The 27,932-nt window shown below is 44.1% G+C and overlaps 1 protein-coding gene across 4 annotated transcripts; it reads left to right on the top strand.

Moving 5' to 3' along the window:
- Positions 1 to 3: 3 nt before the first annotated feature.
- Positions 4 to 27,754, top strand: HEXD (hexosaminidase D). Of its 4 annotated transcripts, none has more exons than XM_053287784.1 (13): positions 4 to 179; positions 1,519 to 1,661; positions 5,061 to 5,170; positions 6,157 to 6,244; positions 7,329 to 7,493; positions 14,268 to 14,451; positions 15,390 to 15,461; positions 16,281 to 16,476; positions 17,512 to 17,594; positions 18,161 to 18,239; positions 18,969 to 19,070; positions 19,666 to 19,755; positions 21,598 to 27,754. In XM_053287784.1, exons 1-13 carry the CDS (start codon positions 128 to 130, stop codon positions 21,764 to 21,766), a joined length of 1,533 nt encoding a protein of 510 aa, XP_053143759.1. In that variant the 5' UTR covers positions 4 to 127; the 3' UTR covers positions 21,767 to 27,754. The 4 variants fall into 4 exon arrangements, with proteins under 4 accessions (XP_053143759.1, XP_053143760.1, XP_053143761.1 ...); XM_053287785.1 differs by lacking the exon at positions 4 to 179 and adding an exon at positions 188 to 545; XM_053287786.1 differs by lacking the exon at positions 4 to 179 and adding an exon at positions 188 to 545 and having other exon boundaries at positions 1,508 to 1,661.
- The last annotated feature ends 178 nt before the right edge of the window (positions 27,755 to 27,932 follow it).

Below are 27,932 nucleotides of genomic sequence, written 5' to 3'. Positions count from 1 at the left end.
CCATATTGTCCGAAGAGGAAGCCGCAACGGTGCGCATCTCAGACGGGCTCGGCGAGCGCGAGCTATGAGGAGGAACAGACAGACCTAATCGATTCTAGAGACGGAGAGCGGTCTCAGGGTAGAGGCAATGGAAAGCAACGGGAGCGCGGCAAAACGAGGGCGAAGTGCACGAGAGACAGGTGGGGAGCCGGAGGGACAGAATTGTACGAATGAGAGGGGAAAACGGGGCTCGAACCAGAGCAAGAGACCCAAACGGGAGCTGAGGGCTGAGCAGTTTGTATCCTAGAGACACGTCATTATTATTATTATTATGGTTTCTTATGACTTGACTCGTTGTTGTTGCTCCACGTCTACTAGGAAGAGGTCACGTGTGTGGAAGCATCTGCGAAGCTGTTGACTCCGGGCAGAGGCCTCTCGCTGGTGGTGTTTTGTTTCTGCCCGCTATTATTGTAGCAGGGGTGTTGAAATCGCAATCTCCCAGTATGGAAACTGCAAGTGGCCGGAGCACTGGATCATGGTTTAGAAACCAAGTAACAGGTCAATAGGTGTGTTAACCACTCCAGTGGTTAGGGGGCAAACACTCCAGTGCACCACAGTTGTGATGCATATTGTGATTCATAGGAATGTCTGAGTGACTGAAGATACTTTCCAATTGCTGATGCTAAAAACTAAGCATACATAATTGTCTCTGCCCTTATTCCAGATTTGATATTAACCTATGGAACTCCAGAGGAGTTAGTTCTTCCTCATGGAAGTAAAAAAGAAATTATTGGTTTAGATCAGTGGTTCCCAACCTGGGGGCCTCCAGATGTTGCCAAACTACATCCCTGGCCACAATAAATTGTAGCTGGGGCTGATGCGAGTTGTAGTTCAGCAGCATCTGGAGACCCACGCATTTGGGTTTAGATGACCACTTTTAAAAGGCAGGGGAGAGAACCCCTGCAACACTGAAGCTAATCTCTTGCCATTGATGGTATTTGATTATGTTGGAGACAATAAGGGCCAAGGTCTTTTCATCCTAATTCCAGAATGTTGACATGGTTGTTTTGATATGTATCACATCTCCTGAGCAAGGAGATTAGTCTAAATTAGGGATGTGCACATTTTCAGGAGGCTGGGGCGGGGCGCTTTCTTTTAGGTGCAGGGAGGGTGCTCTTACCTCCCCTGCCACATTTCCCTCCTCCGGAACTCTCCCCAAAGTCTCTCCCGTGGGGCTGTAGCATACCTCCTTGCAGCCCCAGTCCTCCATGCATTGGCCACTTCCAGTAGGACGCTGACTGGGGCTGCAAGGAAGTATGCTGCAAGGGGGAAATGTGGCGAGAGAGCTAAGACCACCTTCCCTGCGCCTTAAAGACCACACACACACACACCTCTGAACCGGCTCAAATGCCAGACATCCGAACCGGTTCATGCAGATCCCTAGTCTAAATACTGTTCATGGGAAATGTCCAATCTTTTATTCCTGTTTTAATTATGTGGGGAAACAAGCCTGTTCATAATATTGAAGCCCCTTTCTAGGTACAGCACTTGGTTTTCCTGCTCGCAGTTGCCCTGCAGGGAACATAGAAGAAAAGAAGGTGATGGGTTCCTCTCCATTTGAACTTCACCTGGTACACTTGGATCTCAAGGGAGCACCACCAAAGGTCTCATACTTAGCAGAGGTAATGTGATTTTAGTCTGTATAATCAGGAAGTTGAAGTTTGTTGATTCAATTGCATTGTGAATTCCATGTTCTCATTGACCTGTACTGAACTCTTTTGATTAGTGGGTTCAGCCCTGTCTTTGGTATAGTGAGTTAAAACAAAGTAAAGTTTTGGTTCAGCCTTACACTCAAAATATGAATGGAGTGAACAGGCCTACCCTCCAAACTCTCTGCCAATAGTGCCTGCTCTATCCTGACTCCTGTTGTTGCTGAGGATGGAACTGTCAACTCCTCTTGTGCTGGGAAAGCAAAACTGAACTTGAATTTTTGTTTGTTTGAACTGAACACATCTAACAATGATATTTGATTATTCCAAGGGTGCATGAAGATTGATCTACTGTTGTTTTCATTCTCTCATTTAGGGATGTGCACGGAACCACAGAAGCGTGGTCCAGCACTGGGGGGAGTGTCTCTTTAAGGGTGGTGTTGGTAGTACTTACCCCCCCACCGCTCTTCCCCCTCCGGCGCTGGTGCTTTTAAAAACATTCTTGGGGCAGCAGAGTTCCTCCCTGCCGCCCCTGCCCCTGTCGTTGTCCTTGTAAGCCTGAAATGAGGAAGAGCTGGCGGCACGCATGCACCCTTCACGGGGCGTGCGCTCGTGTCCGCCGCTGGCACGCGTGTGCTGTGTGACATATGCGGCGCGCGCCAGCGGCGGAGACGAGCGCATGCCGCGAAGGGCGCATGCGCGCTGCCATCTCTTCCTGGTTTAGGCTTACAAGGACAACGAGAGGAACTCTGCCGCCCCAAGAACGTTTTTAAAAGCACCAGCGCCAGGGGGGGAAGAGCGGCGGGGGGGGGGGTAAGTACTACCACCATGCCTTAAAGAGACACTCCCCTGCCCTTCTGGACCGCCGGAATTCCGGACCAGTCCGGAGGCCTTTTCAATAGGTCCGAACCGAACCTTGCACACTACTACTCTCATTTGAGTTTCCACTCATATTTGGTTCAACCAAAGGTTTTGCTGAAGCAACAGAAAAAGAGAAAATCACATTCTGAAAACTCCTAGATCTTGTTTTAACCGGAAGAGTTAGCAACTCTGGAGTAGATTAAGGGTCAGCTGCAGTGCTCCAGAGCTAACACAGGCTCAATCTGAGAGGGCTGGAGCTGGACCTTGCATCATACATACACAATGTATGAAGGTAGGGCAAGGTCCAGGTTGAGCCCTCTCAGATTTAGCTTGTTATCCTATAACATCAGCAAGTGATTGATCCCGCTCTAAGACTCAATGACACATTACAAAACTAGCCCCTCCCATTGACAATGACAATGTCAAGCTAAAACTATGGCCCGGGTCATACATAACGCCAAACCAGAGTTAAATGTGGCAGAGGTTATAATTCCATTACATCTGAACTTGTTGAACTGCTGTTTCATGGCAAAAATATTGTAAACTGCCCAGAGATGTAAGTTTTGGGCAGTATAAAAATATGTTAAATAAATAAAAGCGACCTCTGGTTTGCTTCACCAGACTCCAATCTGAACCTTTGGTTTGCACAAAAGTTCACTGTTGAGACCTGAGGTTTTGCCACCAAGGCATTACATCCGACTCCAGACACCACCATAACTGTGGTTTTGTGCTGATTTCCAAACCACAATCATAGAGGTGGTGGCGCAAACCTGCCCAGGGACTCAGCTGCTCCATGCCAGTGGCGCTTCTCGCTGGCTACCACTCAGAGAACCAGCCCCGCCCTTCCTGTCACCTATGCTGCTGCACAGTTGCCTGGCAACAAAGACACCATGACACCCCACTGCAGCTTTGCCATCCTCTCAGTGGGCATTCCCTGTCCCAACTCCAATCCTTGCTCCCCCCACCTGGCAAGCAGAAGGGAAAGGAGATGGGATGACAGGACAGGCACTAAGTGTTTTGCTCCTTGAGAAGCAAGTGACAGTGATGTATGTTCACAAGCACTCCAGGTGGCAACATAACCAGGGCAACTCATCACATCACCAGGAGGGGAACAATTAGCAGGGGTGGGTGTCTGGGCTCAGGTCCAAAAAGCAGCCCCAAGTAGGGATCCTGGAGCAGCCAAGTTCTTTTTTTCCTTTTCACTGAAAGGTTGAGGAAAGGGAGCCCAGCCTCTTCCCCATGGGGGTTAACATTCATTCGATTTCTATACCGCCCTTCCAAAAATGGCTCAGGGCGGTTTACACAGAGAAATAACAAATAAGATAGACCCCTGTCCCCAAAGGGCTCACAATCTAAAAAGAAACACAAGATAGACACCAGCAAAAGTCACTGGAGGTACTGTGCTGGGGGTGGATAGGGCCAGTTACTCTCCCCCTGCTAAATAAAGAGAATCACCACAGTAAAAGGTGCCTCTTTGCAATGTTAGCAGGGGTTAACAGTCCCTAGGCTTGCTCCTGAGAAGAACCATCTGTGAGGAATAAGCTCAAGTGTACCAGGTGGTATTCTTGTTGTACAAGGTGGTACTCTTGTTGCATGCTGCAGAATTTGCCCATTATCCCACAGACTGCTCTCTTTCGAGAGTGTAAGGCCACCGGGTGCTTGAGATCAAGCGAGGATGCTCTATGGAGGAAAGCTGTGGGGACTGCTTTCTTTGTTTTGGTGACTGCCGCCAAGTAACTGTCAGAGTGTGTCCCCTACCAGCCCATCCACCCATGAGGAAATGTGCAACCATGCCCCTGAAGGGAGACCCCACTGCCCATCCTTTCCCGCGAATCCCTGCTCCGGCAGATCTGCATATGGCGCAACCTTGGTCTGGACCAGGAAATTTTGAATGGGTTTAAAGGTCCATCCCTGAACCCAGTGTCTCCCCTGTCAGCGCAGCTGTTGGGGATGAGGTGTACTCATGGCTGGGTGCAAAGAGCAGCCTTATTTTTCACACTGAAAGGTTGGGGAAGAGGGGGCCAGACCCCTCCCCTTTGGGGGATATGCGCTCCCTAGGCTTACTTATGAGAAGAACTGTCTGGGAGCACTAACATAAAATGTATGAGGTGATGCTTCTATAATGGCCTCCGAAACATTTCGGGCACATCTTTAAGATCTACAAAATAATTTCTGTGGACTCTTTTAAAGACCCGCCCTTTCTGCCACCATGTCCCTGCAAAGGCCTTCTAGCAAGTGAGACACCTTCACCTGTTTTCTGTAGACCAGCAACAACAGGGTTGGGAAGACATTCATTAGAGACAGTGTCATACTAAAGAAGGCCCTACTCCATACACTCCAGTTCTAATCAAATGGGGAGAAGGCACCTGGAGCTGGGCCATTTCATCAAGTCAGGGAGTAGAGAAGAATATATCAGGATAGGCATTCCATAAGGGTTTTTAATGTCTCATTAAATTAAATGTAGTCATTGCACACTAGCTAAATACTTGAGATATTTTATGTAACCAACAGATCTTCCCATTGTTCCATGTCCTGGGTGCAAATGGCGTTCTGCTTGAATATGAAGATATGTTTCCTTACATCGAGGAACTGAAGCCACTCCGAGCAAATGATGCATACAGGTAAGGGAGGCAATAAGATCTTCCACTCACATCAGTCTGGCCTTCTCAGATGGGCAAAGCTTGCAATTTGGCATCTGTTTCTGTTTTCTCAGTTCAGAACAGGCATCCCCAAACTACGGCCCTCCAGATGTTGCTGAACTACAACTCCCAGCATCCCTAGACACAATTTTTTGTGGCTGGGTATGCTGGAAATTGTAGTTCAGCAACATCTGGAGGGCCGCAGTTTGGGGATGCCTGGTTCAGAAGCATTGTTGAAATCTCAGGGTACACAGAGATATAAATGGGTAAAGGAGCTAATGCAGTTTTTCTTGCGCAGTGAGACCTTTGTTCTCCTAAAGCAGGCCTGCTCAACTTAAGCCCCCCCAGCTGTTTTTGGACTACATCTGATACAGTAGACAATAGGCAGGAATTAAGGGGGTTGTAGGCCAACATCTGCAGGAGGGCCAAAGTTGAGCAGGCCTGAAGACAGGCATACTTAGCTCCAAATCTGTACAGGGCACTGAAGCCCCAACCCCTGAGCAATGGAAGCACTGCCTGGAGCTGATGTTGTTTTCTAAGCCTTCAGCAGAAACCATGCAGTTTAAAACATGCATTTTAAAAACATTTCCTCAACCATGAGGGCCTTGAGCAACTTGTTTGGAAAGTAGGTATTTAAAAAGATCTAACTATATAAAAATGGAAACATATTTTATTTAAGAAAAAATAAAGAGAATTTTATTCTTAAGGAATAAAGAAACCAAATTCTGCCTCTAGTTCCAGATTTTCATTTTATTTTTTTGGGCTTGTGAACATGCAAATTACACATAGCCCTGACTGTGGCAACCATCATCTTGGACTACATCTACAGAAGTCACCATCTTGAAAAAAAGCATGTTCCCAATATTGCCGTGCAATTGTTTTTTGGATTTAGTAAGTGTGGGGTTCTGAATAGAAAACCTAGTATTGAAATAGCCGTTGGTAACTAAGCTCTTTCTCTCTCTTTCTAGTCCCACTGAAATTAAAGAGATTTTAAACCTGGCAAAGTTGCATCAGTTAGAAGTTATCCCTCTTGTACAGACTTTTGGACACATGGAGGTAAATAACATGACTCAAGATGTTACTTTCATTTGGAGACTGGTGTGGCTAAGGTTTCTTGCTACCTGTAGTGTTGACAAAAATGGAAAGTGTTTATAGTATAAAAAAAAGCCTAGAGTACTATTCTCATACTTCTCTAGAAACAAAAGCAATAAATCTTGAGTCTCATAGAGCTTTAAACTACCAGGCATGTACATGATGAAAACCAAAGTTGTAGGGGTAGAAGGGGCAGAGCCACTATTGGGCGAACAAGTTCAAACAACCCAGGCTGCCACCAATCAGGGACCGTGAGCGCGGCCCAAGACATGCCCCCCCCCCGCGTCTGATGTCATACGCGGGGCGGCATTATTTTGGTCCCAAATGGGGCCATGTGGCCCCATTTGGAGCCGAAATCAGCCCGCGCTGCATTGGCAGTGTGGCTGGAGTGACTCTCCTGGCCTTAAAGGCAGGGAGAGCCACTCCTGGCCTCACTGCCAACACAGCGGGGCTGATCGATCTCTCTCCCAAATGGGGCCACACGACCCCGTTTAGGAGAGATATCAGTCGGCTCTGCATTGGCAGTGCAGCCAGAACAGGTCTCCCTGCCTTTTAAGGCAGGGAGAGTCATTCCGGCCCACGCTGCCCAACGCAGCGCAGGCCGATCTCCCTTCCCAATGGGGCTGCGCAGCCCCGTTTGGGAGAGAGACCACGTCCCTCGCGTCTGAGGTCAGACGCAAGGGCATGGCTAGTCTGGCCCCGGCGTCTGACATCAGACACAGGGGGGCGCAGCTGCCACACATGGGCCACCGCCCGCCTCCCTACTCTACTGGGGGGTAGTATGGAAATATGTGAGGCTGGAACGCCTTTTTAGTCTGAACACCATCCACTTTATGATGATTTTTGCTGGGGGAAATTTTGGAATATCCAAAATCAGATAGAAAAAGGATATAGTAGTGGGTTTATAGGGGACACTCTTTCTGGTCCTAGGTTATTCAACTGGCACACTTGTGAGCTTTCCCAGAAGTTCTTTAGTTATCCTTTCATTCACTCTCATGTTTGCTTTGAATTAAGAGCTACATTTACTAGTTCTTGCTTTTTTTTCCAGTTTGTCTTGAAGCACAAAGAATTCAGTCACCTGCGGGAAGTGGCATCGTTCCCCAATAGTGTAAACCCACATAAAGAGGAATCATTGAAGCTGGTCAGCTCAATGATCGAGCAAGTAATAGCTCTGCATGATGATCTTCGATGGTTTCACATTGGCTGCGATGAGGTATGGTGTGGATCTTTGATCTGAAATGGTTTCCATGACAACACAAGCATTGAGAACTATAGTACCCACACATTGCTTTTAAAGTTATCTATCACTTTCTGTTGCTGAATTATTACTGTTCCCTTGTGATTTTAATATCTTAGTATTATGTACAGTATGCTGAGATCCAAGTTATATAATTACACTATAAAAATCCTTTTAGTACAATATGTATTTTAGATTGGCTTATTCTGATGTGTAGGAGTTGGAGAACTTTGTTTTAACCTGAAATTGTATGTTTTCCAAATATTTATTGACAAGGAAGGAAATATTTATTTCCTTTTTCTTTTTTAATCTTATTAGATAGATAGATAGATAGATAGATCACTGAAAGGGAAATTAGCTCACTAAAACAAGGAGAAGTGAATGTATCTTTGGACTCATAACGTTTTAATGCATTAGAAGAACATCTGTTCTTCCTAGCTTTGAGCAGTTACTTTGTGCCTGCTGGATCAGGCCTAAGGCCTATCTAGTCCAGGGCAGTGTTCCCTCTAACAGGGATTCCCAGATATTGTTGACAACAGCTTCCATAATCCTCAGCCAAAGGCCATTGCAGCTGGGAAATGCTGGGAGTTGTAGTCAAAAACATCCGGGAATCCCTATTACAGGGAACACTGGTCCTGGGTCCTGTTTCACACACTAACCCACCAGATGCCACTGAGAAGCCCACAGGCAAGAGGTGAGGGCATACCCTCTCTCCTGCTGTTGCTTCCCTGCAACTGGTATTCAGAAGTATCCTGCCTCTGAACCTGGAGGTAACCTATAGTAATCAAATTAGTAGCCATTGGTAGATGTGTCTTCCATTAATTCATCCAAGTTCCTTTTAAAGCCATCAACACTGGTGGCCATCGACACATCTTATAGCAGAGAATTCCCTGGATTAATTATGCATTGTGTGGTGAAAGTACTTCCTCTTGTCAGTCCCAAAGGTCCTGGCAATCAGTTTCATGGGATGACCCCTGGTTCTAGTGCTGTGAGAAAGGGAGAAAGATTTAACTCTCTCCACTCCATGCATAATTTTATAGACCTCTTATGTCTCTCCTTAGTCATTTTTTTTCTAAAATAAAAAGTCCCCAATGTTGTAGCCTCGTCTAAGGAAGGACCCCTGATCATCTTGGTTGCCCTCTTCTGTGCCTTTTCCAGTTCTACAATGCCCTTAAGATATGGTGACCAGAACTATACACAGTACAAATGTGGCTGCACCATTTTTGTACAAGGGGGTTATAATCAATCAATTAATCACTTTATTACGGTCTTTGACCAGCATAAGGCAAGAAAACGTAACATTGGCAGCTGTTGAAGGCTATTAAATTCGAGGGAGTATAAGCAGTAAGAAAGCTATAAAACTGCCAACTGTTTAGAGCCTATAAGGTTTATAAAGGCTGTATTATGGTCTTTTGCCATTGTAAGGCAGCCAAAGCACATAAATTGTAAGCACCATGAATCAGCAGTTACAATATAACGCTACAGTATAGGAAACTAAAAGATTTTACAAATTAAAATAGAATTTTAATTCATCCATATGGGCTAAAAACTGTTAAAATAGTGTGATAGCTAAAATCTATAAGTAAAGAGCTGTAGGGTTTAAAAAGTTATTGTAGAATTAAAATTGAAAACTATAAAAAAGTAAATGCTCCATAGATTATAGGCGGAGCTCTGGCCTTCATCAGATCTAGTTAGGAGAACAAAAGTTCTGAGACCTGGAGATCAACAAAGGATCCTTAAAGTTTGGACCACTCAGATCTTCTGGTTCAGGAAACTCCTCATCCTCCAAAATCTGCAAGAAATTAAAATCATCTGACAGTTTTCCAACTTCCGAAATTGTTGTAAAAGATAAATCTTTGTGTTCACCAGAAGGCGGGGGAATTGAACTAGATGAAACATGGACATCCCAAACGGAGTCTCCAGGCCAACAGCCCTGAAGAGGATTCTGCGTCACAGAAGAGGGGTGTCTCCCTTGAACTCCCTTCTGGAAATTCTCTTTCCGCCTAAGATTCCGCTCTAGCAAACTGGGATTCACAGCCTCATTAGGAGAGTTCATCCAATTCACATTCGTATCCACAAACTCCTCAAAGACCCTCGTGGGGAAAATTTCCCACACAGCCAAACGGCTCCTCATTCTTATCAGTGATTGCGGGATCAAAGCATGATCATATGTAAGCAAGAGTTTGAGCATATGAGCTTTGAGAGATCTTAGCTCTAAAAACGTCGTCAAATCAATGGCTTGTACAGGAAAAGCCAAAATTTGAGCAAGAGACCTACAAATTTGCACTTTGAGTACCACCTCTGAAGGTTGGTTGAATTCAAACAAATATCCAAGATAAGTTGTTTGGGTTGGTATACTAACCGAAAAGTTCTCACATTCTCCTCAAAATTATGATGTCCAAGATGAATCAAAGAGGGGACCCCTCCACAGATACTGGAACCTCCATACAGTGGTATTTGGTCAGTAAGTGAGGGCTGGAATTCTGTCTGCACGCCGACATCAGCAGGCTGGTAGTCCTCCTTCAGACTTGTTACTATAGGAGCCCTAAATTTATCATTTAAAACAGACTTAGATACTTTCTTCAGTTCCAAAGCCAGCTGGTCCATCTGTTCTGAGACTTTAGAAAAGCGCTGGAAAAGATATTTTAAAGTTTCCAGCACTAATAAAGACAGATTTGAGGAAGAATCCTCACCAGAATCAGGTAAGGATGTTTTCCTAGGAGTAGCGGGAGATAGATCAGCTGAGTCATTCGAGAATAACAAAGAAAGCTCATTCGCTTCACTTAGATTACTAGCCGGTTTGGAAGATTTGTAGTCTTCACACTTTGATTCAAAACAACTCCCCACCAAGCTGCTTCTCATTCCAACACCTAATTTATCAGAAGCGTGAGTATCCTTGTGAATATCCTCAGTGGCTCTGCAATTCAACTTACTTTCATTCTGAGGTTGCTGCAACTGTCCTGGTTGCTCAGAAAATATATCCTTCTCCACTTGAAATGTTTGGTTTACTTGAGATGTAAACTCCTCTTCTCCCAGGAATTCCCAAACGGAGGGTCTCTCTTCAAGTTGCTTATTCAACTTTATAGCTCATTTATTTTGCTTTCTTCTCATATTTCTACCACCTTATCAGCTTCAGTAACTGACAGTAAAGTACAAAAAAAAAAAAAACCTAAAACAAATAGTAATTAAGATCAGATCTGGTTAGCATTTACTGGCAGTGAATTTTTGCAAACAGCTGTGTAGAACTTAGCAATGTTGTGTGTTGTAGAGGGATTGCAAGAGAGTAATAGGGAGGTATAGAATTGATCAGGGCAGCCACAATTTAGTCAGTTGTGGGAGAATGATGGTATTGTGGGAGTCTCTGTAGAATGGGCAATGAAGGAGGACATTGTTGCAGATTAAAGCCTTTGTCTCAGGCCAAGCTCACGTGAGGGAAAGAAAAAGCTGAATAATCCCTGCCAAGCTGCCTGACTAGGCTTCTTCTAAAACTATCCTGTAATTATCGGTAGGTTCAACTTGCTCCCACCAAGCACCCTTAAACTTGCAGTGAACCGGGCCAGTGGATTGGATGCTGTAATCCAAGGTCCCTCTGGTCAAATACCAAAAAAAAAACCCCAACCTTCCATGTGTAAGCTTACATAAGATGAGAAAACTGATAGCTGCTGAACATCTAAGGATGTGCTTGCACCAGAGAACTCCCCCTTCATCTCCTCGCCTTTTCCTGAGTTAAAAACCAACCCAGAGAGGCTTGTAAAAAGAAAATAACTAAAAAACAACAACCCCAGTTTTATTTAATTACTGCAGACTGCTTCTGTCTTCTTTCTAGCCTTCAGATACAGTTAATACTTAAGTAAGATTACAAGAATAGGTTGTCTTAATGCACGCTTAAATATTTACAGAGGCTTTTGCAATGCCCTAGGTAGGATGGGTGTAGGCTGGTGTTTCTTATTTCAGTTGTTGCAGGTAAACTATAATAAAACAGTATAAGGAATATGCAAAACGCACACATCAAAGGAATATAAATTCTACCGCAAAGTCTGACTAAAACTTTTCCCTAGACTAAACTTCCCTTTTCCTTGATCTCACCCAATTCCTGTTGAGAATCAAGCTTCCTGCAATCATTTCTTTTAAGGATCTACAGAGTTATTCCATGAGAGAAACCTCCATGCTGGCTTTGACCATGAGGAAGCAAAACTCTATTGCCCCTCAATAAGCCTCTCCGCAAGTGCATCTCTCCAACTAAGACTGCCTTTATTGTTCCCAGAATTCCCCGCAGCCACTCTCTAGGTCCCACTCACCTGGTGTACTGATTGGCTGCCCTGGAGTTCACCAGCATGTCAGTCAAGACAAGGATTCACTCTCTGTTAACTCTTTAGTGGTGAGGGGTGGCTGATCACTACAAACATGCTCTGTGGTTTCAACTTGCCTGTTGTCACTTGGGCACAGGCATTCCGAGAAAGGGATCTTCCTATATCTTCTGTCTAGTACAGCCAAAGGGAGGGCACCAAAGTGGGCCAAGGTGAAGGCCTTTCTGTGATTCAGGGCCTCAAGCTGCATAAGATAAACAGCAGGTGTTGCTAAAGCTGTGCAGGGGTCAAAAGTTCACAGCTCCTGTTGTACAGTTTGGTTTTGGAGGGAGAAGAATTTTACTGGTTTAATTTTGGAGAGGAAGGAGGTTTGTTGTGATTGGTTTGTGTGAAAAAAATCGGAGGGGGGATTTATGGAGGCTGCCTTCAGAAGAGTTTTCGTGTATAAGTCAGAGAGCTAAAGAGTTCAAGTGAAGGAGTTAGGAGTGCATGTTGCTGTCCGAGCTGGAACTGAGTAGAGCTGCTGGAAAGAGAGCTCACTGGGAGAGTTCTGACTCTCTGGAGAACTGAATCACTCTCAAATCAGCTGAAGGAACAGTCTAGGACTGAACCCCCAGAATTGGGAAGGAAGAGCAGGACCTGAGGCTGAGCAAGGGACAAGCCAGGCTTGCTGCAGAGGCTGACATGAGGTGATTGCAAGAGGACTCTTGGGTAAGGACTCTGAGTGAGGGCCCAGAATTAGTGCAGGATAGATTGGATGTGTTTTTCTCAAGTTTTATTTGTTCCTTGTGTTCATATGGTTGCTGTTCTGTACTAATTTTTCCAAAAGAACTATTGTTTTGTATTGAACTATTTTAAAGTAACATTTTCTTGTTTTGAAGTTAAAAATTTTTAGCTGCTGTCTATTTCCCCACCCCATGCTTAGAAGCCTTTCTACCCTACCTAACCTTGAATGAGACAGAGGTTTGGAAGGCTGTTTTAGTAGACAGAGCTAGAGGAAAAAATGCACAAGTCTACTAGGTGGCAGCAGTGAAGCTTAAAGTCACAGGCTGGTTGAGACCAGGCCATGACACATGGTGGCAGCACAGTGGGATCCATGGCAGTGTCAGATGTTTCATTACAAACAGTAAAATATTAGTATAATACAAAACAATTTTAGATTGCAAACTACTTGGGACAGGGAGCCATCTTTTCATTCTTTTTGCTATGTAAACTGTTTTGTGAACATATAAATTTATAAATTTAAATCAAGAGTGATTTCTAAATATTTAAAATAACCATATAATTATGTCTTTAAAACTTCAAATGGTATCACATTATATGGACTGAAAAACATGCTATAGTACAGATAATGCAATTCAGAACCAGAAGTTGGCCACATATTTTGCATCATGTTAGGCCCTATTAATACAACCACTGGATATGTGAGAAATAGGGATGTGCACAAACATGTTTGGAGGCCCTTTTAAGGGCCTCTCAGCCAATTCAAAGGCGGGGGTGGGGTAGGGTCTGACTTTAAGTGTGGGGGAGGATGCACTTATCCCTCCCTCCACTTCCCCCCGCTGGCACTCTGTTAGCAAAGGCTCCGTTGGGGTGACAGCATGCCTCCCTGCCGCCCCATTTCCTCTTTGGCCTTGAAGTACCAGGAAGTATCTGGTGCGCGTCCCTTCAAACTTCCCCCACCCAGTTCCATGCACATCCCTAGTGGGAAACATGCTTGAAATTCCTGTAAGTGCCAACCCATAACCTACTAACCATGTATATGTGCCACCAAAAACATGATTTGATCTTTGGATTGCCAGTACAAATGTTGCAGGGGGGAGGTTTCCAATAGCTACCAAAAGCTGGATCTTGCACATAGTTGTGCGTGTGCATGGGCAGCTGGTCACAGACTTGGAACCAGCATGCCAAAGAATTTCAAGTGGATTCCCTACACCAAAATGACTAGGAATTTGTCTTTAGTTGAGCACTAGAAGTAACATTGGCCCTGTTTAACGTGTTGGATAAGTACACAATCAGTGCTTCTACATACTGAGCCCTTTCTCATGAGCAGAGAAAGGGCTCCAGCGGGTTGAGGGGAGGAAACCTCAAAAAGTTTACCTCCCCGACAAATGAGCAGGTCCTTGCCTCACGTGCAGAATCGGGCTGGACTCCTTTAGCCCGGTTTTGCCCATATGTGTGAACAGCCTCATTATGTGTCAGGCAGGAATCGGTCACCGTGGAAAAGTTGTTCTCACTGGCATCCCCATGGCAACTATAATGCGTGCTCCAACCCAAAGGCGTGCTCCATAACCAAAATGGGTTGGGAATTTACTTGTGCAGGAGCCTCTCCTCACCTTTCTTCCCTTATTATTACAGTGGCTAACACATTGTTGATCCTAAAGAATTACTAAATGGAATCGGAATAGTAATAGATCAAGGTTCTCTCGGTTGGTGTCTCCAGGTTTATTACCTTGGTGAAGGGGAGGAGTCCAAAGAGTGGCTGCAGCAAGAGGAGAATACCACTGAAAAGCTGTGCTTGGCTTACATGAAAGCAGTGGCCAGTCATGTGGTCTCAGCTCACCCCACTATGAAGCCTATTGTGTGGGATGACATGCTGAGGGGAATGAGTGAAGAAACACTGAGAGGTGGGTCACAGGAGAGGATTCTAACAACCGCTTTGGAACACCCTTAACATTGACTTTTGAAGGAAGGCATTTGTTCTTGACGGGGTGGGTCAGAATACAGTATACAGGATGCTTTGGGGTAGACTCTATTATTGGAGGAATAGGTCTTTTTAATGCATGAAAGGAGCTGTATTACTATTAAAAAATGTATGCTTTTTCCTAAATGAAGACTACAGTTTGCTTTAGTATCTTCAGACAATATGCCCCCCTGGCCATATGTGCTATATTTTTGGAGATGCAAAATACAGAGCTTCAGAGCAACGCTTAAGAAAGTAAGAGGCTGAAAACAATGGGCACAGATTATTAATTTTAATCAGAAGTTGTGCCAAGCCAAATCTGTATGCATGCAGTGGTTCTTCAGGAAAATACATAATGATACATGCTTATTCTGCTTGCATTGAAATTATTGCATGTAAACATATTAATAATTATAACCAGTAATGAAAAATAAGTGTAATCAGTGAATAACAAAGCATTCATTAAAAAACAAAATTAATACTGCAAAAGTATAAGAATTGTTTCTATTTAGAATGATGAGGAAGGACTGGAGCATTTAGAACAGAAACATCATACAGCCTCATGGAATTTATCTGAATGAGATGTAAAGTTATAAGCATTTTAATTTTGTTTCAAATCACAGAGAAAATAAATCATATTTCCAGTAGTGAAAGATGTAGTTTAATAGTAGTTAAAGGGATTTATTTCTCCTCTAGTCATGCTAGGACACTGCTTGTTCTGGGACTTTTCTTTAGACAGTCCACTGTGAGGAATGGTTGAGAATCACATTTCTTTTCTGAACTGCTTACAGATTATCATTGGTTGAATACCTTCGTACAAATCTGTGGCATTCTCTGCACAAATACAACAAAACTTTATAATCACTCACTTTTTCTTTCCAGCTTCTGGAATAGCACAGCTTGTAGAGCTGATGATCTGGGACTACACTCCTGACTTCGATGTAAACAGTAAAGGTTTGTACTGCTTTGTGACAGCTCAAAAAAGGACATTTAGTCCATATCTGAAGCACAGAATAACTCCTTTTACCCAAACCTTAATTACCAGAGTAACTACACCCTTACAAGGATGTTTCAAGGATAACATGGGATAACCCTAAGGAATCCATCTTGAGCTTCTTGGAGGAGATTGGAATAAAAATGTGACAAATAGATGTCTTGGCTGACATCCTGACTAATGAAGTGAGGCCACAGTGGAAGCTGCATCCTCCCATTAAGAGGCTGCTCTTAATACAGCTGGAAGCTTCCCCATTGTGGGGGGCAGCGGAGCAATTTTTACTGAGCTTCCTTGCCTGTGGAAGTGCTCAGTTCCAAAAATATGTCCCTGAGGGATGTGCGACCCTGCACGTGTGTGTTGCAGAAGTGGAAAAACCTCTGGCTGCAAGGACTCAGCCTGTTGGTGTACTTTTAATTTGAAATTTTAAAATCTGTAATTCTTTGTGGTTTTAGCTTGGATGTTTAACTTGTTTAGTTTAATTTAGTTAATTTTTAAATCTGATTTTACATTGTAACTATTTTGTAAGTGTTGTGAGCCTCCCCGAGCAGTAATGTACTGGAGGGGTAGGGGTATAAATATTTTGAATAAATAAAATTAAATTAAATAGCTTAGAAATTCCATTCAGTAGAAACAAAGAGGCCACTCTTGGAATATAGGGGGTTATCTTCTACATGCACGGCATATACTTTACTTCTGAACTGTGGAGTTTCCTCTCCACTTTTCATATAATTACATAATATACATAATGGATGGTTATTCCTGAATCTTTTGCCTTCCAGCAATTCTCATAGAAAAATACCAGAAGTGTAATTTCTCCAAGCTGTGGTTTGCAAGCGCTTTTAAAGGGGCCACTGGAGTGAACCAGTGTCTGACACTTATTGGACACCACCTTAAAAACCATCAGCAGTGGTTGAAAGTGGCTGAGAGCAGTCCTGCTGGTATCATCCAAGGGATCGCCCTGACTGGCTGGCAAAGGTAACTCAGTCTTACATAGATGATCAAGCAATCTGTAGCAGGATTAATTCACTGAAAATTGCAAGACCGGGCCTCTTAAGGAAACTCCAAGAGTTTTCAACCTAAAATAAAACAGCACATGTATGTTTCTAACCCTTATAATTGTGAAGGAGAAAGCTTACCTTATACACAGGTTTAACAAACACCTTTGAAAGCGGGGGGATCCATTGGCCTGAGGAAGAACTTGCTCTTACCTCTGTCTTTTCTCCACATAACAGCCCTGCTGGATCAGGCCCAAGTCCAGCATCCTGTTTCCCACAGTGCCCACCAGATGCCTCTGGGGAGCCCAGAGGCAAGAGATGAAGGCATGCCCCTTTGCCTGCTCCTTTGCAACTGGTATTCAGAGGCATCCTCCTCCACCACCAGCCACTTAATGTGGCTGCTGCCCCATGTTTGGCTTAAGTTTACTGCCTAACTCTTACCTTCCACCACCACCTCCTCCAAAATTCCTGGAATTCTTTTTTATTCCATCTCCCAGTCTATAAGGTAAAGTGTGTCATCGAGTTGGTGTCGACTCCTGATGACCACAGAGCCCTGTGATTGTCTTTGGTGGAATATAGGAGGGGTTTGCCATCTCCATTGCCATCTCCAACGCAGTATGAGATTGTGCCTTTCAGCATCTTCCTATATCGGTGCTGCCATATACAGGTGTTTCCCATAGTACCAGCGGGGATCCAAACTGGCAACCTCTAGCTTGCTAGTCAAGTCATTTCCCTGCTGCACCATTAGGTGGCGATCTCCCAGTCTATACCAACAAATAAACAAACACTTGTTTTGTAAGGGGAACTAACCAGACATTGTTATGTATAAGCGCAGTTGTAATTGTATTTTTCCCCCGTCATCAGGAATGATCTGTTGGAAAAGCACATTCAAACAAACTCATACTTCCTCTGGTTTCAGATGTGTTTTACTGAAATCCTTACTGCTAATATCTTCACTGCTACAGGGCTTGCCTCTCTTACCTGCTATTTAATAGCCCTGCATTTTCTTTTCTAGGTATGACCACTTTTCTGTTCTATGTGAGCTTCTGCCTGTAGGAATCCCATCACTAGCTGTATGTCTCCAGGCATTAAAGAACGGTATAGAATGACTCTCTCCTCCATCAGACCTAAGACAGGTGCACATTAGTAGCATCATGACAACTCTGCAGGGTTATTAGCATCAGAACTTGAAACAGCTGTTCAGCTTGAGCTCTTTTTCTGATTACCCCAGAATTTATTTAGGACCATAGTCTATAGTGGGTGGCAACATTTCCTTACTTCATACTTTGTCTTATCTAGCTCTGAGTGATTACCAGCATACAAGATTATTATGATGAATTGCCTAGATAGCTCATAACTCAAATGAAATTGGGCGTTTTTTATTTATAAGCCCAATATTTAAGGCCTATGTTTATAATTTAATCCCTGTTGACTAGCTGTGGAGTTTTACAGATGCATGAAATTGCACAGGCAGTTCAAGGAATAATCGATCATTGCTGACATTGGTATGAACTGATATAAACAGCATCATATCTGAGTTCTGACTAGGCCACTGCTAGCATTCCTTTCTGCCTTTACTGTGACTTAATAACAGCTCCCTATTCAAGATCAATGACCAATTATGTTCCCATTCAAGGATTTATACTTTTATTTTATCTTTCAAGGTGGCTATTCAGAAAAGGTGAAAGAAGATGTTGAAACATTTCTGGGACTTTCCAGTTTGGAAATAGAAACTTTCATGAGGTAAAAGCCCTCAGTTCTGGATTGTAATAAGCCTGATTCAGACATCATGCTGTACAAGTGTACAGATGTCTGGTATGAGTGTACAGATGTCTGTACATTCATACATGTGTTTGTATGAATGACTTAATGGGTGTCTTAAAAGTGAACCTGGATACAGGCCCTTAAAATGTATGGTACAGATAGGAGGTGTAGTTCTTCTGTACCTGCATTCAGCATGAGTTGTAAATGACTGTACTCATATACAGATCTGTACATGTATATGTTGTATGAGATTTGGACATTATCTATGAATGGGCCTATAGCCTTTCTGTAAAACAAGTCCAAAACTAAAAGAATAATAGTTAATGATTGGGCTTGGCTACAGAAGAAGGAATGGACTGTCTTTTGAACATTTTGGTACCAAGAAATAAGCCCCAAAAGTGATCATGTTCTTTAATTCAAAAAATTATCTTCTGGTTTTCTTACCAAGTCACTATTACAGATTAACTCTACAACTCCATGCCATCTATAAAGATTTATCAAGACTAATGGATCTCCTATTACTATATGATACCGGGGAAGGGAGAGGAGTGAGATAGTGATAGGGAAGAAATGTGGAAGCCTCTTTTGATTACACTCAGCATAGAGGTTAGAAGAAGTATCATCCAAACCGGCCCAATGGATTATGGACAAAGTTCAGTCTTGCTTCTTTTTATTTTGAATGCTCACAAGGATTTTTCTCTTTAACAGTGACATTTCAGGGACATTCCCAGGAAGTGAAATCCTCTCATTTGTGACCCAAATTGCCTTCTACCTCAAACCCTCAGTAGATGAACTTCTGGAAAACAACAGGTGAGGAAAACGAAAAAGCAACTGGTGCTCCTGCACTTTTAGTTTATAAGTGGCCTTGTACCCACATAAAAGATCATATCATTTTACTGGCTGACATGCTGTGCAAAGGTAACAGGGATGAGAAGGTACTGCTCTGTGGATACAGAAACAGTAGTGCTACTGGGGAGGACTGCAGTTGCTTTGCTGGTGTCACCTTAGTTTCTCCCATTGTGAAAAATGGGAGAAATTAAGATAATACTGGTAGTGCAACCACCATCCTCCCAGTTGTGCTGCAGCAGTGGCACCACAATACCCTCCTGTCCCTTTTATCCTTGGACACCATGTCAGCGACCATGTATTAACTAATCGAAAATTACTCGCTACTCCTTGGTCTCAGCTTTATGCATGAATTGAAAAAAGTTCCTTGTTTTTTTTAATGATCCTGACAGCAAGTTTGGTTAAGATACTTACCATACCTGCAGTCAGTGTTTAAGGTCTAACCAATCCATGTTAAGTGGACTTAACGAAATGTCTTGTAGTCCCATAGTTGGACCCATAACATTCTCTCCCTGCTCTGTCACAGCAGCTTTTCAATTTCATTCATATCTCTTTTCAGGTATGTCACAGGTTGGTTCAGCCCCTACCACAGAAAGAGGAAGAAGATCCATCCTATAATGATTCATCACTTTCAGCCAGATGCACTGAGGTATCTCAAGAATTCTTATCTTCTGCAGGGTTTGTTTTTTGAAAATTAGCTTGGGTTGCTGGAATTGAAAGGCTTCACATTCTGGTATTTATTTAGCATATTTTTATACCGCCCCATAATTAAAAAATATATATTTTAAAATTAAAACCCTAGGACAATCCTAGAAAAGGCCCTGTTCTGAGTCGCAACTGAGCCAGTGGTAACCAATACTGGACCCTCCCCAGATTATCTTAATAGGTGGTGAGGTTCTGTATACCACAGATCAGCCTTAGGAACTTCCCTACTGAGGCTGCTGCAATGCCTTCAGCATGTTTTGAGGATGAGGATGAATTTTATTTTATATGTTGGTCAAACTAATATATATATTTAAGTACTTATTTGTTTATCAGTCCCTCACAAATAGGTCCACAAGTTGACAAATACTTCAATTATTACAGGGCAGGAGAGCTAAAAGCTGCCTGTCTGAACCTCCCCTGCACTGATTCTGCTCTGCAGTCACAAAATATTTGAGCTGTTAAGCAGAAAGGCACAATGATAGAATGCTGACAAACTGGTACCGTGAAGCAGATAAAACCATAAGTGTGGACAGGCAATACTTAAGAGTATCTAGAACCAAGAGAAGCATATTAGGAAGAAAGAATGTGGGGATCAAGAAGTTTGGGGAGTTGATTGGGAAGCAGAGGAGGCAGGGTTGCTTAACAGAGCAGGCTGAAGAATGCAGGAATAAGAGACCACTGAGAAAGGGGGGCTGCAGAAGACCTTCAGGCATGGCCTGCTGAGAGATGAAATGTCTGCTGTTTGTGGAAAGAGGAAGGTCAAAAGGTAGGGAGTTGGCAAGGCATGAGGATAGTAAGGCAAGGGGGTAGGTAAGACATGAGGGTAAATATTAATGTGGAAATAGCAAATATTTTAGCACAGATCTTATAGTATATGCACATTATAGTATATGCATATTAGTTACAGGGAATGATCCCAAAATTAAAGCAAAATATCTAATTCCTATTATACTATACAATTACAGTAGTCTTAGCTTTTCCCTTTATTCTTCCATGCTTGCATTTTGCAATCTAATATAGGAAGCACAGTTTAAAAACCAAAAGCTATTACTATCTCTGCTAACTGGGCAAAGAGGCACCTTTTACCATGGTGATTCTCTTTATTTAGCAGGGGGAGAGTAACTGGCCCTATCCACCCCCAGCACAGTACTTCCAGTGACTGTTGCTGGTGTCTATCTTATGTTTCTTTTTAGAATGTGAGCCCTTTGGGGACAGGGATCCATCTTATTTATTTATTATTTCTCTGTGTAAACCACCCTGAGCCATTTTTGGAAGGGCAGTATAGAAATTGAAATAATAATAATAATAATAATACGTTGACTGCTGTTTGTGTGTCTAAGAAATAAATTACATTGATCTTATATAATCAAATGGCATTTTTTTACTTCTGCGTGGCTGCCAGTTTGGCTCTAGAATTGTGCTTTACTTGCACTGAATTAGAGACCTTTTCCCACAGAGCAACAAAGTAATACTTTTGTTGTTTGTTTTAAAATATCACTAAACTTACATTATTGTCACATTTTTGAGCCAGCAGTGTGTGGAAATTATAATATTATTAATAATAATAATAGATGCCCTCAGATGTTACCTATAGGGTCTTCAGCCTTAAACACCCACTCATTTTATGTGGAATTCTCAAGCTGCTTGTGAACCGGGAGCATCAACTCACTTGGCTTGCAGTCTTTTAAAATGTAAGCAGTTCTTCAGAAGATTGAACTGCTTTGCAGTGTTAAACCATGTATACTTCATGCCAAAATGTTGAATTCTACTATTGGTTTCTTCTTAGACTTCTTGCTAAGTGGACTACTGCAAGTCAGGAGCTGCAAACAGCTATGGAAAAAATCTTCTATACAGCTGCTGCAGAGGAATGGATGGAGGAAAATGTGCAACCCAGCCTGCAAAGACTCCAAGAAACAGTGGATGACTTAGACAGAGCAATAGAGGCACTATCATAGCACTCGTAGACTGCTTTGCTTACTGAAAGCTCAGCATTGTCCAGCTAGCACCATGCAGCTGGAAGAGTATAATGTAAATGGAGGAGAAGTTCTGGTGTCAAGCAAGGTTTGATTGCACTGACAAGTTTGGAACTTGATTTTAAGATGAAATCAAAATCACCTTAAAATTAAACTTGTGTCTATCCCTTTCCTCTAAAAGCATACCAGAATAGTGTCCATATTGCCCAGTGCAGAAGTGAGGCTTCCTCATAGTTGTACTACTAGAATTGATTACAGACTTTCCAATTTCAAAACTTGTGCACAGACACTTTATCCTCTAAATAAAGCTAAAACATTGCACAATCCAATTATTTTTATACTTTGAATGTTCCCAGGGAGATGTCATGAAGACCCACTAAGTCAACAGATGGAGCAGAAGCAAAGCCTGGCTATTTATTTATCTATCATTTTTATACTGCCTGGTATGTACACCTCTAGGCAGTGTACAAAATTTAAAACAGTTAAAGTTTCACAAAATGAAGTTAAAAAATCTCGAAAGAAAAACAAACAGTTTAAAATTAATTACAGTTAGAAGCCTGAGAAAACAGGAGCATATTGAGGGTCTTCCTAAAAGCAAACAGAGAAGGAGATGCTCTTATTTCAACAGAGCATATTCCAAAGCCCTGGGGCAGCCACAGAGAAGGCCTGGAGCCAAGTCACCACTAAACAAGCCAACGGCAACTGTAACCGGATCTCTTCAGAAGATCTTAATAGGTGACAGGTTTCATGACAAAGAAGGTGCTCTCAAATACTCTGGACCCAAGCTTTTGAGGGCTTCATAGATAATCACCAGCACTTTGTATTTATTTATTTGATTTTTATACCGCCCTTCCGAAATGGCTCAGGGCGGTTTACAATTAAAACAGAAAACATTAAAAACAGTTAAAACAGAGATACAAATATAAATACCAATTTAAAACAACTTAAAAAACAAACTATCAAAACAATTAAAACCCTGAAAACCAGGTTAACATTAAAATAATTAAAAACTGATTAAAAACCCTGAAAGGCCAGGCCAAACAGATGGGTTTTAAGGGCTCTCTTGAAGGTCAATAAAGAATCAAGATTACAAATTTCTGCTGGGAGTGCATTCCACAGTCCAGGAGCAGCTACAGAGAAGGCCCGCTTCTGAGTCGTCACCAAACGAACCGGTGACAACTGGAGACGGACCTCCCCAGATGACCTTAACGTGCGGTGGGGATCATACCGAAGAAGGCACTCTCTAAGATATCTTGGACCCAAGCCGTTCAGGGCTTTAAAGGTAATAACCAGCACTTTGTATTTTGCCTGGAAACATATTGGCAGGCAGTGTAGCTGTTTCAAAACAGGCCTCATATGGTCTCTCCGGGTTGCCCCAGAGACCAATCTGGCTTCCACATTCTGAACTAACTGAAGTTTCCGGACTACGTACAAAGGCAGCCCCACGTAGAGCGCGTTGCAATAGTCAAGCCGGGAGGTTACCAGCTGATGCACCACTGTTTTGAGGTCATCCTCTTCGAGGAATGGGCGCAGCTGTCGAATTAGCCGGAGCTGATAGAAAGCACTTCTGGCCATGGCCTCCACCTGAGATACCAGGGTGAAGCCTGGGTCCAGGAGTACTCCCAAGCTGCGCACCTGCTCCTTCTGGGGGAGTGTAACCCCATACAGCATAGGAAGATCTAACTCACCCCTCAGATTCTGAGCCCCCACAATGAGCACCTCCTCTTGCTTGGATTCAGCTTCAATTTGTTCTCCCTCATCCAGCCCATTACTGCCTGTAGGCAGGCATTTAGAGAATGAGTGCCATTACCTGAAGATGAAAAGGAGAAGTAGATTTGGGTGTCATCAGCATACTGATAACACCCAGCACCAAACCTCCTGATGACCTCACCCAGCGATTTCATGTAGATGTTAAAAAGCATTGGTGACAGAATGGAGCCCTGAGGGACTCCATATAACAGCTCCCGTTTTGAGGAGCAATTGTCACCAACCTCCACCATCTGGAATCTACCCGAGAGATAGGAACGGAACCACTGCAAAGCAGTGCCCCCTATCCCCAATTCCCCCAGGCGATCCAGAAGGATACCATGGTCGATGGTATCGAACGCCGCCAAGAGATCCAGAAGAACCAGCAGAGTCACACTCCCTCTGTCGATTCCCCGGTAAAGGTCATCCATCAGGCCAACCAAGGCTGTCTCAACTCCATAGCCCGTTCTAAAGCCAGTTTGAAATGGGTCTAGATAATCAGTTTCCTCCAAGACTGCCTGGAGCTGGTCAGCCACCACCCTCTCAATCACCTTGCCCAACCAAGGGAGATTGGAGATCGGCCTGTAGCTGTCCATCGCTAAGGGGTCCAGGGAAGGCTTCTTTAAGAGTGGTCTAATCATTGCCTCCTTCAGGCGGGGGGCACCCTACCCTCCCTCAGCGATGCATTCACGATATTAATTAGGCCATCTCCAACAATCTCCCTGCTAGATAGAAGCAGCCAAGTCAGGCAAGGATCCAGAGAACAGGTGGTAGGCCGCACCGCCCCAAGCAGCTTGTCCACATCCTCAGGAGTCACAGATTGAAACTGATCCAATCTAATACTGCAAGAAGGAATGCTGGACACCTCCTCCATAGACCTTGCAGAAATAGTGGAGTCCAAGTCAGCCCGAATACAGGAGATCTTATTCGCAAAGAACCCATTAAAGGCATCACAGCAGAGCAACCCCGGGGACTGATTGGAAGTAGAAGGAGCAGAAACCAAACTCCTCACAACCCAGGATAGCTGCACCGAGCGTGAACCTGCAGCTGCAATGCACGCAGACCAGAATCTCTTTTTCGCTGCGTGCTCTGCCACCGCATAAGCCTTCAAATGGGTCACATGCTGAATCCTGTCAGATTCGAACAGAGTTCTCCTCCACTTGCGCTCTAGTCGCCTACCCAACCGCTTCAGCCCCCGCAGCTCCTCAGTATATCAAGGGGCCCTTTTTGCAGCAGGTCGGAAGGGACGCTTAGGAGCAATCGTGTCTACTGCCCTGTTGAGTTCCCTGTTCCAGGTTCCCACCAGGGCATCGACAGAATCACCGGCCGCACCAACGTCAAAATCCTCCAAAGCCTTTTGAAATCCCACTGGGTCCAGCAGCCTTTTCGGACAGACCGTCCTAATAGGTCCACCACCCCTGCAGGGGTGGATTGCGGCTGTGAGACCAACCTTAACCAGGTAGTGGTCCGTCCATGACAATGGGGAAACCACTGGATTCCCCACCCATGGAACACCCCCCTGATCCGAACAAAAGACCAAATCGAGTGCATGGCCGGCAACGTGAGTCGGTTCAGAAACTAGTTGAGATAGGCCCATAGTTGTCATGGCTGCTATGAACTCCTGAGCCGCACCAGACAAGCCAGCCCCAAAGTGGATATTGAAGTCCCCCAGCACCAAAAGTCTAGGAGACTCCAACACCAACTCCGCGACCAGCTCCGTCAGCTCAGTTCGGGAGTCAGTTGGGCAGCGGGGTGGACGGTACACCAACAGAATCCCCAATCTATCCCTAGTTCCCAGCCTCAAAAATATGCACTCAATATAAGTCAGCTGTCTCACAGGGGCCCTGGTAAGGGAAATGGTATTCTTATGGACCACAGCCACTCAACCCCCCCGCCCACTTCCCCTGGCCTGTTCCATGACAGAATAACCTGGTGGGAGAAGCTGAGCCCACACTGGACCACTCACCTCCCCCAACCAGGTCTCCGTTATACATGCCAGGTCAGCTCCCTCATCCACGATCAAATCGTGGACAATTTCAGTCTTATTCTGAACTGACCTGGCATTGCAAAGGAGCAAGGCCAGATTCTGTGGGTTGTTGGAGCTGCTCCCCAAGGCCGAAGAGTTGACAGAACAGTTGGAAGTGGAAACAGTTACTAAATTACTGACTTCCCTTCCCCTGTAACGGCCAGCTGCTCTGCCAGCGCCAAATCTTCTATTCCCCACCACTACAGTGATAGCTGCCCCTGAACTGCTAGGCACACCCCCAGCACCATCCCCCTCAAGAGAGCCCAAACACATGTCTGCAAGAGGCCTGGCCCAACCCAAACCCCAGTCCCACCCCCGAAGGCCCGGCCCCAAAGGCAGGCCCCCTTTGGCAGCCAGCTTTGGCGGCTGCCTACAGGCGGCCTGACGGCCACGCCAACGGCTACGCCTATGGCGAGCCTCCTTGCTTTTAAGCCTGCAAGCCCCAGAAGCCACTCCTCACACAAGCAGCTCCCAGGACAGGCGGCAGGTGATGGAACTTCAGCAATCTGGGAGGCTGGCAACCAGCCAGCTGGAACTTGGCTGTCGGCAGCAGGCTGCACTCCGTCTGAGCTGGAATGTCCACAGGAGGCAAAGGGGCTAGATGGTAGAACCCAGCAAGGCAGATGGAATAGCCCTGCTCCCCTGTTACCTTCCCACTTGCTTCAAGGCAAGCCAATTTCACTCAAACATATCGGCAGCCAATGCAGTTCTTTAAAAATAGGTGTTATGTGGTCCCTTAAGGTTGTACCAGAGCTTGTTGCCGCGTTCTGTACCAATTGTAGTTTCCAGACTACGTACAAAGGCAGGCCCACATAGAGTGCATTACAGTAGTCAAGCCTGGAAGTTACTAGCATATGCAACACTGTTCTAAGGTAATTTACCTCCAGAAATGTGCGTAACTGATATAGCCAAAGCTAATAAAAAGCACTCCTGGCCATTACCTAAACCAGAGAGAGCTTTGGATCCAGGAGCACTCCCAAGCTACATACCTGATCTTTCAGGGGGAGTGTAACCCCATTGAGAACAGGCAGTTCTAAACCATCTCTTGGGTCCTGACCCCCCACAGTTCCGCCATCTTATTTGGTATGAAGTATGTTAGTACCTCTGTCTTATTTGGATTCAACTTCAGTTTGTTATCCCTCATCCAGCCCATTACCGCCTCCAGGCAGGCATTTAAGGAAGTTATGCCATTTCCTGATGAGGTTGATATGGAGAAATAGATCTGGGTGTCATTAGCATATTGATAACACCCTGCACCAAACTTCCTGATGATATCTCCCAGCAGTTTAAAAGAGCATTGGAGACAATATGGAGCCTTATGGAACTCCATACTTTAGTTCTTGCTTTACAGAACAGCAGTCAAGCAACACCATCTGGAAGGAATGATGAGAGGTAGGAATGGAATCCACTGTAAAACAGTACCACCCAATCCTACCCTCCTCAGGAGATCCAGAAGGATACCATGGTCAATAGTATTGAAAGCCACCAAGAGATCCAAAAGGATCAGTAGAGTTACACTCCCTCTGTCAATAGCCAATTGGAGATCATCCATCAGGCCAACCAAAGCAGTCTCAACCCACTCGAAAGCTGGTTTGAAATGGGTCCCACTCGAAAGGCAGTTTGAAAGGAGTCTAGATAATCTGTATCATCCAAAACTGCCTGGAGCTGAGAGGCCACCACCTGCTCAATCAACTTGCCCAACCATGGAAGATTAGAAACAGGTCTTTAATTCGCTAACTCCGATGGATCCAATGCAGGTTTCTTCAAATAAGGTCTAATCATAGCCTCCTTAATACGAGGTATCCTGCCCTCCCTCAGAGAAGCACTTACAATATTTACCTGACCCTCTCTGATAATATGATTACAAGATGAGATAAGCCAAGTTGGGCAAGAGTCAAGAGAACAGGTTGTAGAATGCACAGTCTGAAGCAGTTAAACTGTTTAAGATCCCAAATGTGGGGAAGACACTTCTGTGGCCTTCTGTGAAGGTTCTCATTAGTGGCAAGTGGGGGAAGAGTCCTTTTGTGTTTGCAAAATTCCATACTGCTGATGTCAATATGCTATTGAAAGGATACTTGAGTTTTCTCAACTATTCTGCTCGGGTATTGACTATTTATAACCTGGCTTTTGGATGCATCTCACAATCACAGGTCATTTTTGTTTCAGGGATCAGTTTCCATAAAATGTTTTTTAAGCTACTGGTTTTACAGAATGTGTCAATTATTCACTAATATGGTGCTAGTAACATAAGAAATTACCTAATTACAATCAGAACTACTGTGGGCACTAACGTAATACAAATTATTTTTGATATGTGTTGTAGCAGGGTGGATTTGATTTAAATCAAACTGATTTAAATCACTAGCAGGGTGGATA

This window comes from Hemicordylus capensis, chromosome 2 (genome assembly GCF_027244095.1).
Source record: "Hemicordylus capensis ecotype Gifberg chromosome 2, rHemCap1.1.pri, whole genome shotgun sequence".
Lineage (NCBI taxonomy): Eukaryota > Metazoa > Chordata > Lepidosauria > Squamata > Cordylidae > Hemicordylus > Hemicordylus capensis.
The sequence above is the reverse complement of the archived record's forward strand: the minus strand, read 5'-3'. Positions and strand labels throughout refer to the sequence as shown.

Bases quoted from the DNA above. Each gene is read 5' to 3' on its own strand.
- HEXD (XM_053287784.1), top strand. From the start codon at position 128: ATGGAAAGCAACGGGAGCGCGGCAAAACGAGGGCGAAGTGCACGAGAG. The intron at 7,494-14,267 runs GTATGGTGTGGA...TGGTGTCTCCAG, and splicing joins TTCACATTGGCTGCGATGAG to GTTTATTACCTTGGTGAAGG. The intron at 19,756-21,597 runs GTATCTCAAGAA...GTTTCTTCTTAG, and splicing joins TTTCAGCCAGATGCACTGAG to ACTTCTTGCTAAGTGGACTA.